General features: G+C 34.1%; 1 protein-coding gene across 1 annotated transcript in view; it reads right to left on the reverse strand.

Annotated features, from left to right (window-relative positions):
• Positions 1-13804, reverse strand: part of SPAG16 (sperm associated antigen 16) — a 1297727-nt gene that overhangs the window by 713878 nt on the left and 570045 nt on the right. The window contains exon 11 of the mRNA XM_074298771.1: positions 6400-6543. Coding sequence (XP_074154872.1) covers positions 6400-6543 — 144 coding nt within the window. The remainder of the gene's footprint in view (positions 1-6399; positions 6544-13804) is intronic.

Consider the following 13804-nt stretch of genomic DNA (forward strand, 5'->3'; position numbering starts at 1 on the left):
GTACACAGCAAAGGAAAGATTATATAATGATCAATTGTGATAGACATGGCTCTTTTAACAATTAGATGATTCAGGCCAGTTCCAATGCTCTTGTGCCTGGAAACAGTCATCTGTACCTAGAGAGAGAACTATGGGAACTGAATGTGGATCACAACATAGTATTTTCACTCTTTTTGTTTTTGTTTACTTGCTTTTTGTTTTCTTTCTCATTTTTTTTTCCATTTTGATCCGATTTTTCTTTGGCATCATGATAATTGTGGAAATATGTATAGAAGAATTATACATATTTAATATATTGGATTACTTGCTATATAGGGGAGGGGGAAGGGAGGGAAATTTGGAACAAAATGTTTTTCAAGGCTGAATGTTAAAAATAATCCATGCATAAGTTTTGAAAAGAAAATTTAAAGAAAGAAAACCCAAAAAACTTTCTGGTATGGGAAAAATCCCTATACAACCCAGTCCTGCCTCTCCAAAGTTCATACATTCTTCTGTCCTCCAATGTGTCTCCAAAAACATCCAACCTTATTCTCTACTACTAGACTCCTTTTTAACCTAGCTCTTTCATCTCTAGTGTTTCATCTTTTGTCACCATTAAGATATAACATTCTTTGCCAGTCTCTTTTTTTTAGTGCAAATTGATCTTACTCCCCCTATACTCTATGAACACACACTCACACACAAACACACACACACATGCATGCATGCATCTAGCCAACAAGAAGATTGTCTTCTTTCCTATATATTATCATATCCAGAATCTTTGTCACCATAAACTTCAAAGTCATCCTCCATTCTTTCTCCAGAAGTTCAGTATCTGATCCCTAGTCTTCCTCTCTATTTCAACAAGAAATATTTGGCTTCCCATTTCATTATACTATCTACTTCCATTATCTGTAGTTCTCTAAAAGACACTGTGAAATTGAGTTTCAGTATATGTAGAGGAAAACACGCTTCATGATTAGTTGAAGCAGTCCTGAACCCAATTTATATGTGTGGAAAAATCCCCCATAAGATTACTCTCTAATTGGTTGGTTGACCTAAGATTTTATATTACTAATGAGTTAAAGGTTTCAATAACTTATTTGTATTCTATCATCTATGCTAATTTGTAAACTTTCCAAATTTCTAGTTTATTTTGTTTGATATTCATGATTATCTTTTGTGTAATAATTGTTGAGTGAGAGCAAGCTAAGTTAAATGTAAACAAAGTTATTTGTGCCTTGGGAGTGACCAAGGAATGTTTCTTTTATCCTAAATCTCTAAAAAGAACATCTAGATTACAACTATCCTATGTGTAGGAGACAGAAATAATTGTAGCTCTACTAAGCTTAAATATGATCCCTCAGTAATAATTGTCCTTGGTCCTGGTTTTTCCTTTCCTTCCCTTCTTTTCCCTTCCATTTCCCTTTTCCTTTCTTTTCTTTTCCTTTTTTCCCCTTCGCCTACCTTTCCTTTCATTCCCTTCTAGGGATCTGGTGATATAGCCCTTGTCTTCCTCCTACTCTCCCCAAAGGCAGAAAGTAAACTTTCCCAGGTCCTAGATTATTGCTAAATGTGTGTGTGTGTGTGGGGGGGTTCCCACATGTGAGACAGCACTTCAATTTTCTACATTTTTACTCCACCTTAAGCACTCACAAGATTTTAGAGGCTAATCTTCCTCAACGTCTATGTTATCTTAGTGATTCTGAATTTAAAAATTTTTCTTTTGTGATTCTGAATTTTAAAATTCTTCTTTTTGACAATAATTTCTTGCCATGCTATCTTTTTTTTTCTTCTTACTCCTTTAAATATATTTCTCATCCTCAATGTGACCTCCAATTCCTTTATCCTTCCCTATTCTTCCAGACTATCATATCATTCCTACTCTTAACTAATTAAGAGTGGTTTTTTTCTTGAAACTGTAGATAACAAGTTCAGATATATACTTTTCCTTACCCTCAAATCAAATGCCCTTCCAATCCAACCACATATGCATTTTAATCTTTAATGCCAAAATTCTCTCCCAATTCCCATTTATTCTCCTATTCTCATGAAGCTAAAGGAAAGTTATACAATATGCCCATTGACATTTCCATGTTTTTATTTAAGTTCATCATGGCTAGCCCTGTTGCAAGGAAATCCTTTTATTTCAGCCCCTGTAGCAGCTATTCCAAATCCTTTTCCACTCTCTGCAAATGCCTCTCAGAGTCTGCATAAGAAATCATCCCCTTTTTCTTTCATCTTTCATCATCTTCTTACATGCTGCCCATAACTATAATCTCATATTTGTCATCCAAAAACCAATCTCTATTCTCTATTCTATTTCTGGGTCAAACTCCTAGACAAATTGGTTTACCCTTGATTCCTCCATTTTCTTAGCATTATGTTACTTCTCCACAGAATCAGGTTTCTGACTTTGTCATTCTACCAAAACTGTTCTCTCTAAGGATGCCTATTCACTGATAAATTCAATGAAATTTATACCATTTTACACTGCGAACAACACCTTCTGATTCTGGATATTCTCTTCTTCCTTGGATTCTGTTAGCACTCATTTCTCCTCTTTCTCCTTCTATCTGACAAGTTGCTTGTCATCTACTTCCTACCATCTAAATGAAGGTATCCACTTAGGCTCATTCTTTGCCCACTTCTCTTTTCACTTTACATTCTCCTCTTTGATGATTCCATCAAATACCCTAAGTTCAATTGTCAATATAATAAAGATGAAAACCCAGCTCTAAATATATTTCTGATCATTCTCCTGAACTTCAGTTTTTTATTGTCAACTGCCTACCACATATCCTTTCCTCCCCACCAGATATCCAACAGCCTCTAAAGCTCAACACATTCAAAACAAAATTAATCTTCTCTTCTTCCAAGAGAATGATTACCATCCTCCAAGTCACCAAGACCCATAATAAAACTAATCCTTTTCCATCACTACTAGCATTGAGTCAGCCACAGTTCTGTGATTTTAACTCCCAAACATCTACCTCCTCTTTTTCATATAGCTGGTATTCCCTCACTTTATCTGTTCTCACCTGGACCATTGTAAAAGACTACAAGTTAGTCTTCCCATTTCTAGTTATTCCCTTCTCCAATTCATCTTCTACAAAACCGGTATATGACAATATCACTCCTTGACCAAAAAAAGACCTTGGGGACTACTTATGACCTCTAAGATAAAATATAAATTTATTTCTGTGTTTAAAGGCCTTCGTAATTTTCTCCAGCTACTTTTCAAGTCACATCCTGTTACTTCCCTTCCACATTCTGAGTCATAGTCACATTGCTCTATTACCATTCCCTAAAGTCAGTATAAAGTTCTGACCTTCTGTGTACTTGCGCAAATTGTAGTCTCTGCCTTCAATACACTCCCTTTTCCTTTTCACCTTGGAAACATTATCTTCCTTCAAGATTCTTTTTGGGCCTAAAAAGCCTTCCCTCATTTTCCACTTTGATAATGCTCTCTTTTTCTTCAAATTATACTGTATTTATGTATCTGTATGCATGCTGTATTCACCTAATAGAATGTAAATTCCTTGAGAGCAGGAGGTGCTTCATTTTTAATCTGTGTATACCAAAGACATAACACAGTGCCTTGAATATATACTGGGAACTTAATGAATGTCTACTGAATGGAATAACACATAATTAGATTTTTAAGGTTAATTTCTTAATTAATTTTATAATTATAACATTTTTGACAGTACATATGCATAGGTAATTTTTACAACATTATCCCTTGTACTCCCTTCTGTTCCGAATTTTCCCCTCCTTGCCTCCACCTCCTCCCCTAGATGGCAGGGATTCCCATACAAGGTTAGATTTCTTAATGCAATTAAAACATTAAGATTCATTCCTGAAAGACATGGGGGATTCCATGGATAATTAAAAGCTATGGAAAAATTAAGAATTCATTCATCTAAGGCCTTTGAAGAATTATTCTCTTTTTTTTTACCCTAAAAATTATGATGTAAAAACTGCATTTTTTTCCTTTCTTTTTATTTCAGAATACAATCATATGATGGTTAATATCCCAGCCTGAAATCTCCTATGGTGAGATGTACTCAGTCCCACTATTTTTATTTCCATGCACTAATAGAAGACAAATACTGTAGCAGCATTTCACTCCTCTCCTACTATAGCAAACAGTGAGAGTAAATTCATATTGTGAGTGAATAATGATGTCCCTAACCTCATTTTAATTTCAATAATTGAATGGGAGACAGGGAGGCCCTATTGAAAGGCCTTTATGTTGGTCAAACACTAATGAGAAAATCTTTTTTGAGTCTGTGAGTCACTTGGTGTCATGGTAACAAAATATTATCGAAACCTGATTAGTATGCCCAGCAGATAGAAAAGTGATAGCCTGCACTTCTAATTGTATTTTCTATGTTTTCAGAGATGAATTTTATGTTAGTAAGAGGTGAGAGGCTGACAGTGTTCTGTTTATCCATATATCAGATATGGAATGTACTACATGCTCATAAATCCAATTCTAGTGAAGGCCTTAATGCTGAAAATAAATAATACTTCCAGAGGATTAAAGAAAATAAAGTGGTCAAAATTATCCTTTGAACTCCAGTCTCTCAAATAATTTATTTTCATCTTAAAATCTAATTTGACATTCAGATCCAGTACAATTTAGTATCTTTGTATTAGGAGGGCAAGAAGAAGGAAAAAAAGAATCAGTGAGGGTACCCAAAACATCAATAAAAATAAGAGCTTCATAGACATATAAAAGAAAATTCTGTGGAATAGTAGAACATTTCCTGCTGAGCTAAATGTGATGAATGCATTGTAGTAATCATACAGGACACTCCATCTCCTGCTTCCCTACTTTTTCTGGCTGTCCCTCATAATGTAATATGCTCCCTCCTTATTTTCATCTCATGAAATCCCTTACTTCCTTCAAGATGGAGCTTAAGTAATACCTTTCCGTGAAGCCTTTCTGATTTAGCAAGTCCCCTTCCTTCCTATCTTACATTTATTTGTATTTATTCTGTATGCAATTGTGTATGCTCATATTATCTCCCCAATGGGTAAACTCCTTGTGAGTATGAATTATTTTATTCACTTATTGTATTTGTATTTTCAATGACTATCACAATACCTGGCACATAGTAGGTGCTTTAAAAAAAAGGTTAATTGCACAATTCATAAAAAGATTTAGAATATAGTAAATGGAAAACATTTAGATGTGATTCAACTGATTACTGAGATTAAAATTATACTAAATCCAGTACTAGGGTTTTTATGTTAGGGAATGGGGCAATACCAATATAATAATAATAATTATACTGATATCCCAAAGATCAAAATTATAATGGGTGATACTTTTTTAGGTTACAATAATAGCAAAATAATGTCAAATAGAAGCAATTATTCTAAAATATAAAACTAAAATGGTTTTACAAATACTAGCTTACCCTGATCTGTTCCATATCAAAGAAACCAATATTGAACAATATCCTCTTTTAATTAGATTATGCAAAAACTTCAGAGACAAATATTCTTAATCTGCCTGTTCTGGGGTAGTGATATTAGGATTTTTTGCTTCCAAGAAAGCTGTTCTAGAAGTCACAGATGAAATGGTAATCTAAAAGGCTTTGGTACAAACAATGCTACAAATTTATAAAATCCACACCTGAGGTTAATCTAGTTCTGAGACAAAGTTTGATAAAATTCATGTATAATGAAGCAGAAGAATAATGATGAAAGAAAACCAGAACTGGGAGACAGTTGGCTATGGGGTATACTCTTGTAGATTTTGCAGCTAAGGAGATAAGGTATAAGTAAGACACCTGATTAAATTATTTCTGAGGTTGAAATCTCATTGTTACTTACTAATTGGCTCTTTGGTAGTTAACTCATGGATCTACTCTTTCTTTTAGTTTTATATCTTAAAATGAAATGAATCACCAACATTAGAGGAGTCGTATATGAAACATTTCTTATGGGTGTGATTTATTCTTTTTAGTATTCATTTAATTTACACAATCTTCACTACTTCTGTATTTTGAAAACAACATAATTCTAAAAACAAAATGTGAGATTAGCACAAGGAATGCAATACTTGGGTATATATTATTGACTAAGAACCTACACAGTCTTTTCATGGTTTATGAGCGCAAGGAGAATTAATAATGCTTGTCCTGAAAAGTTTATTACTCTTTGTTAGACGCATCAGCATGTGGACTAAGTTTCAGATGTACCAAATACCAAAAGCAATCAATCTAAAGTCAACATAATGAAAGCCAGAAGAACATTTATCTACATGTTTAGAAATTCAGTGGAGGATATGAGATTGCAGAGAGAAAGAGAGTCATCAAATCAGGGAGAGGCAGGGAGAAGAGCAAACAAACACATTCCCAATAGGGATTAGCACTGGTTCATGAGGATGTTTAAACTTACCTTGGATGGAAGCAGCAGCCAGAAAGCCAATCAGTGTGACCACAACCCGTCAGAATTACATTGCCATCAGGGATGCCCACCATCTTCCAGTGGTGATCTTCACTCCCGGAGACTAAGATTTCTTTTCGAGGGTGTATGGCAACACTGCATAGGAAGGAGAGAAAAGGAAAATTAATGAAACATCCATGGGACCTCTAAACTCAAAGTAATAATGGCAGGGCGATAGAGGCTTGGACTGTACTCTCAGCTCTGCTCCAAATTAGTTTAAATCACAATCTCAAGGCCTCATATATAGGACTTGGGAATTGGAGTTGGTGAGGTCACAATGTTCTTCCAGCTATAAGAGCCCACGATTTGACTAAATCAGAAAAGAAAACACCATATGATAGATTTGGAGCTAGAAAGTCATTTAATGCAAGCCTTTTTCTTTTCCAGAAGAAACTGAGACTTTTGGTGTCAAGTGAAGCCTCAGAAGTAATTACTATGATTAAGAAACACCTTAAACTTCTATATGTATCCAATAATTTTTGTTTTGAGCTGGTTCAAATGGCATTGATATTCTTTGATACTGTAGAAAAGAAGTCCCTTGGAAATCATAATAAACTTTTAAATAAGATATCATCCACAAAAGAACATGGATTATAGTTACTATTTATTATAGCTCTATAATAAATACTAATAAAACATCTTTAATTACATGTTCCAGTGTTTCAATAAAGTATGTCCTACTCAGTACTAATGTACCACTTAAATTTTCCTCCATTAATGCATAGCATATATATTGCTATAAAGGATGCAAGGTTCAGAAGGCAATCTCCACCCTCTGCAGAAAAAGAAGGAAATCAGAAAGAAGCATGTCAAATAATTAACATATTAACAGCTCCTACCAGGATGAGTTTAGAATCATCATCACTTTTTCAATATTGGAGCAAATATTTTATAAAATGAGGAGCATCCTAGGTTAATATAGGCATGGGGTAGAAAAAAGTTGTTTTGTTTTGTTTTGTTAAATTACTAAAGCAAAAGTGAAAAAACCTAAGTTCCAATTCTCACTCAGCCATTGGTTAGCAGCATGACAATTTATCTTCACTATCCCAAACTCAAGTTTTTGTTGTTGTTGTTCTTTCCATACATGCATTGAGAAGATTGGGTTCTTTGAATTCTAAGTTTCCTCCCAGTTCTAATAGTTCATAATTCATCCAAGCTTTCATCTCTAAAAATTCTTCATTTTTTAAAAAATTCTGAGGTTCTTGCAGTAATGGGATTCTTCCTCTCCCAAACAAACAAACAAACAAAAAAGAACCTCTACATCTTAAGCACCCCTAACTTGAATCGGGGAATTAAGGCCTTCCATTTCTTTAGGGCAGAGAGGAAAAAAGCCATAAGAAGAAAGAATGGGAGATTGCAGCTCAGTTTTGCCATCCCACATAAATTCAGATCTTCTATGGCAACCCCACAATACACCTTTTCTACTAGCTGAACTACCCATCAGAATAACTGAATTATACCCCAGGGCTAAAACTGTCATGTTTGGTAAATGCCAAGTCATCCAACTTGTTCTAGCTACCTAACAACCATGTTTCCATTCTATACAGCCATCTCCCATGGGAATCTAGCCATCTATCCACTACCTTACACAATACCTGTCCCCACCCCCAGCTGCTCTGCTCCAGGCTCTTGGCACAGAAATAAACAGTGTCTTTGCTTCTTCAGTTGTCTCCAGCTCCACTCAAAGATGTTAAGAATTCCCAGATAAAAATTCCTCACTCTCTTCATCCAACATTCCCACAAATCACTTGCTTCCTTCTATTAGAATGGAAATACCTTGAAAGCAGGGGTTGTCTCACTTTTATATCTATATTCCCAACATCTAGTAAATAGTAGCCATTTAAATAGTGCATCTTCCTCTCACTGAATCTATAATGGAAAAATATAATTGTGAAATCATGATTTCCTTCTCAAGAGACAAGCAAAGGAGATCTGAAGGTCCAAAGTAAGGGTTGGAAGAATAAGGACCTCAGGACCATAAACTTGTTAAGTTCAGTAGCCTCTCTAATTTTGCAAGTGAGATAAATGTAGAGCTAGACAGGACCTTGAAAGCTAAGGTCCAAATCCCTTCTTTTACTGAAGAGTAAGTTAAAGGACTTGAATGTGGTGTTTGATTTAAATTCAGGGCTTCCTGACTCCTCCATTCACCACATATTGCATTTTATTCTTTACTCTAAATATCATGAATATCATAGCTCCTTTAGTACTCCCCATACTACCTAATTTCTCTTGCTTCTCACTTCCCAAGACAATATTTCCTACAACTATTCAATTGTGGTTTTTGTTATTTTTCTCTATTCTCAATTTTGGACTTTTCATATCATTTTCCTCTGTGCTTTGAAAGCTACTTGCTAAGTTATAACACACAATTCTGCTAATTATGCTATATTGATAACTGATCTTCATAGAATAATTTAAAATTTGCCAAGTACTAGACAGAGGCATAGAGATATGGATATGGATAGTGAAAGAGAAAGAAATAGAGAAAAGACAGATATAGATACAGATATAAATATAGAGATAGTTACACAAGATAAAGATAGAGATAGATAGATAAATTGGGAGAGCTGTTCATAAAGTACATGTGAGAAAATCATAATGGCGTTCTCGTAGCCAGGAAGTACCTGTTATATATGTGAAAAAGGTTATGGACAAAATATAAAAATTATTTTTGCAATGTGCTTTTAAGGGGAATGACTTTTAATAGCTCAAAGGGAAGTGGGAAGGGAAGTAAGGGCAAAATATAAAAAGTGTGTCAGGAGTGAAACAAGGTTGCCCACTATCACCATTACTATTCAATATAGTACTAGAAACTCTAGCCTTGGCAATAAGAGCCGAGAAAGAGATCCAAGGAATTAGAGTAGGAAATGAAGAAATCAAATTGTCACTTTTCGCAGATGACATGATGGTATACTTAGAGAACCCCAAAGACTCTGCTAAAAAGCTATTAGAAATAATTCAGAATTTTAGCAAAGTCGCAGGATACAAAATAAATCCACATAAATCCTCAGGATTTTTATACATTACCAACACAATCCAACAGCAAGAGATACAAAGAGAAATTCCATTCAAAATAACAGTCGATAGTATCAAATATTTGGGAATATATCTACCAAAGGAGAGTCAGGAATTATATGAGCAAAATTACAAAACACTTGCCACAAAAATAAAGTCAGATTTAAATAATTGGAAAGACATTCAATGTTCTTGGATAGGCCGAGCGAATATAATAAAGATGACAATACTCCCCAAACTAATCTATTTATTTAGTGCTATACCAATCAGACTCCCAAGAAACTATTTTAATGACCTAGAAAAAATAACAACAAAATTCATATGGAAGAATAAAACGTCGAGAATTGCAAGGGAACTAATGAAAAAAAAGTCAGAGGAAGGTGGTCTAAGTGTACCTGATTTAAAGCTATATTATAAAGCAACAGTCACCAAAACCATTTGGTATTGGCTAAGAAATAGACTAGTTGATCAGTGGCATAGGTTAGGTTCACAGGACAAGATAGTGAATAAAAATAGCAATCTAATCTTTGACAAACCCAAAGATCCCAAATTTTGGGATAAGAATTCATTATTTGACAAAAACTGCTGGGAAAACTGGAAATTAGTATGGCAGAAACTAGGCATGGACCCACATTTAACACCACATACTAAGATTAGATCAAAATGGGTCCAAGATTTAGGCATAAAGAACGAAATCATAAATAAATTGGAGGAACATGGGATGGTTTACCTCTCAGACTTGTGGAGGAGGAAGGAGTTTGTGTCCAAGGGAGAACTAGAGACCATTATTGATCACAAAATAGAACATTTTGATTACACCAAATTAAAAAGTTTCTGCACAAACAAAACTAATGCAAACAAGATTAGAAGGGAAGTAACAAATTGGGAAAAAATTTTTACAGTTAAAGGTTCTGATAAAGGCCTCATCTCCAAAATATACAGAGAATTGACTTTAATTTATAAGAAGTCAAGCCATTCTCCAATTGATAAATGGTCAAAGGATATGAACAGACAATTTTCAGATGATGAAATTAAAACTATTTCCACTCATATGAAAGAGTGTTCCAAATCACTATTGATCAGAGAAATGCAAATTAAGACAACTCTGAGGTATCATTACACACCTGTCAGATTGGCTAAAATGACAGGAACAAATAATGATGAATGTTGGAGGGGTTGTGGGAAAACTGGGACACTGATGCATTGTTGGTGGAGTTGTGAAAGAATCCAACCATTCTGGAGAGCAATCTGGAATTATGCCCAAAAAGTTATCAAAATGTGCATACCCTTTGACCCAGCCATAGTACTACTGGGCTTATACCCCAAGGAACTACTAGAGAAGGGAAAGGGTCCTGTATGTGCCAAAATGTTTGTGGCAGCCCTTTTCATAGTGGCTAGAAGCTGGAAGATGAATGGATGTCCATCAATTGGAGAATGGTTGGGTAAACTATGGTATATGAATGTTATGGAATATTACTGTTCTATAAGAAATGACCAACAGGAGAAATACAGAGAGGCTTGGAGAGACTTACATCAACTGATGCTGAGTGAAACGAGCAGAACCAGAAGATCATTATACACTTCAACAATGATACTGTACGAGGATGTATGCTGATGGAAGTGGATTTCTTCAACATAGAGAAGAGCTAATCCAATTCCAATAGATTAATGATGGACAGAACCAGCTACATCCAGAAAAGGAACACTGGAAAATGAGTGTAAACTGTTATTTTTACCTTCTGAATCCAATTCTTCCTGTGCAACAAAAAATTCGGTTCTACACACATATATTGTATCTAAATTATACTGTAATATATTTAACATATATAAGACTGCTTGCCATCTGGGGGAGGGGGTTGGGGGAGGAAGGGAAAAAATCTGAATAGAAGTAAGTACAAGGGATAATGTTGTAAAAAATTACCCATGCATATGTACTGTCAAAAAATGTTATAATTATAAAATAAAATAAAATAAAAAAATTAAAAAATATATATATAAAAAGTGTGGGAGGAGTTTGGGAGGAGCTAGGGAGGAACTAGGAAGGAGCAAAGACAAACTGACATGCACTCTATCTGAGAAGTTGCATGCTGAGTGAGAAAATGTGTAATGAGATGGTTGAGACTGTCTTAAATATGTCAACATTTTGCATGTGATCATGGTTGATAAGAAGAACAGGATGGGCTCCTTTTAGAATTTCCTGAGGAGGGGAACAGAATGAACTGGTTTAGAGTTCATATCAGTATGGATAAAAATAGAAATATAGACACTGACTGATATATAACTATAAATACAAATATAGATATAGGTGGAAATAGATATATAGATACATAAATATTGATATAGGTATAGAGAGATAGATAGGTATGGACAGAGATAGAAATAGAGGTAGAGAGCATTTCTGTAGAGCCTAATAGCAACCTTGTAAAATGAATATTTCAAGTATTACTTTGAGCACTTTAAGAGAAGAAACAAACAGACTCAGGTTAAAAAATGTTGAGTGTCTTGCCCAGGTTCACAGAGCCAATGTCACTTCCTGACTGCAATTTTAGTCTGTATCATGATATTTTTGCTTTTTCTGTTCCACAATAGAAAAAGTCTAGAGTGAATTATTCATATTCCAAATATGTTTTGTGACTTTTAGGAGACATATTCAGAAGTGGAATTTATTGCAGCTGAAACCGAGTGCATTTATAGAACTTAATTAGAAGAAAAATATGATAGGTAAAACATATCAGATTGAAATGAGTTCCTTATTCAAACACATATAATAAGGCCAACAAAATCCTTGCTGCTAATGAGTGTGATATATGTTGCTTTGCAGTGTTCTTGGCAGACAGATACACACTTGACTAGATGATAAATTGGCCCCTTTAGTGAAGGTAACTAAAATCATTGGTGGCTTTAAGAAGTTTGAGAGAGAAGTTTTAAAAATGTCTTTTGTGAGATGCATTGTTTGTTAAAGTACATATATATATATATATATATATATATATATATATATATATATATATATATATATACATATATATATATATATATATATATATATATATATATATACACACAAACACAAGTTTGGAAGATTCTTTCCAAAATCTCTTCACGTAACTAAACTTAAAAATATCTTAGTACTCCTAAAATTAATTTCTCTTGCGTCTCACTTTTCAACATAATATTTTCTGTAAGTATTCAATTATTATTTTTGTTATCTTGCTCTATTCCTAATTTTGGACTTTTCAAGTTCATTTCCCCTGTGCTTCAAATGCTAGTCACCAACTTACCAAGAACCCTAAAATAAAGCTAACAACCTCTGCCCTCAAGGCATTTACATTCTATTGGGGTGATATAGCATGTATTCAAAAAAGTAAACAAAAGGTTATTTGAAGAAGGGAAGAGTATTAATATGTTTACAACCCAGGGAAGAAATCACAGTAAATGAAATTTATATAAAACTAACAGAAAAGAAGCTTTTTATAACCATAGATTTGGAGAGAAATATCTCCCTGCTAGAACCACAAATAGTGGTTATGATTATCTATCTCCACAAAAACACTTGGTGAGCCATTGTCTAGCAAGCAGTACTAACATTGTTGAGTACCTTCCACATTCATAATTCTCATAATTCTATTCTAGCTGATATTGAGGCACAAGAAATGGAGAATATATTCCATCCTTTATAAAACTCCCAAGAAATTATTTTACATATCTAGGAAAAAATACTAAAAAAGTTCATCTACAGGAACAAAAAAATCAAGAATTTCAAGGAAATTAATGAAGAAAATGCTGATGAAGGTGGCCTAGTTGTGACAGACCCAAAACTATATTATAAAGGAGAAGTCATCAAAACCATTTGGTACTGGCTAAGAAATAGAGTCGTTGATCAGTGAAATAGGTTAGGATTACAGTACAAAATAGTGAATAATATAGCAATATAGTGTTTGACAAATCCAAAGACCTCATCTTTTGGGATAAGAACTCACTCTTTGAAAAAAAATTGCTGGAAAATTGGAAACTATTATGGAAGAAATTAGGTCTCAACCTACACCTAAGACCAGATACTAAAGATTAGATCTAAATGGGTTCATGATTTAGACATAAAGAGTGATATTATAAGCAAATTATAGGATAGTTTACCTCTCAGATCTGTGGAGAAGGAAGGAATGTGTATCTAAAGAAGAACTGGAACTCATAACTGAACACCAGATAGATAATTTTGATTAATCTAAAAAGTTTTTGTATAAAGTTTAGTACAAACAAAATAATGCAGACAAGATCAAAAGAGAAGCAATAAATTAGAAAATCATTTTTTACATCTAAAGGTTCTAATAAAGGCCTCATTTCT

The sequence above is a fragment of the Sminthopsis crassicaudata genome, chromosome 3, assembly GCF_048593235.1.
Source record: "Sminthopsis crassicaudata isolate SCR6 chromosome 3, ASM4859323v1, whole genome shotgun sequence".
Classification (NCBI taxonomy): domain Eukaryota; kingdom Metazoa; phylum Chordata; class Mammalia; order Dasyuromorphia; family Dasyuridae; genus Sminthopsis; species Sminthopsis crassicaudata.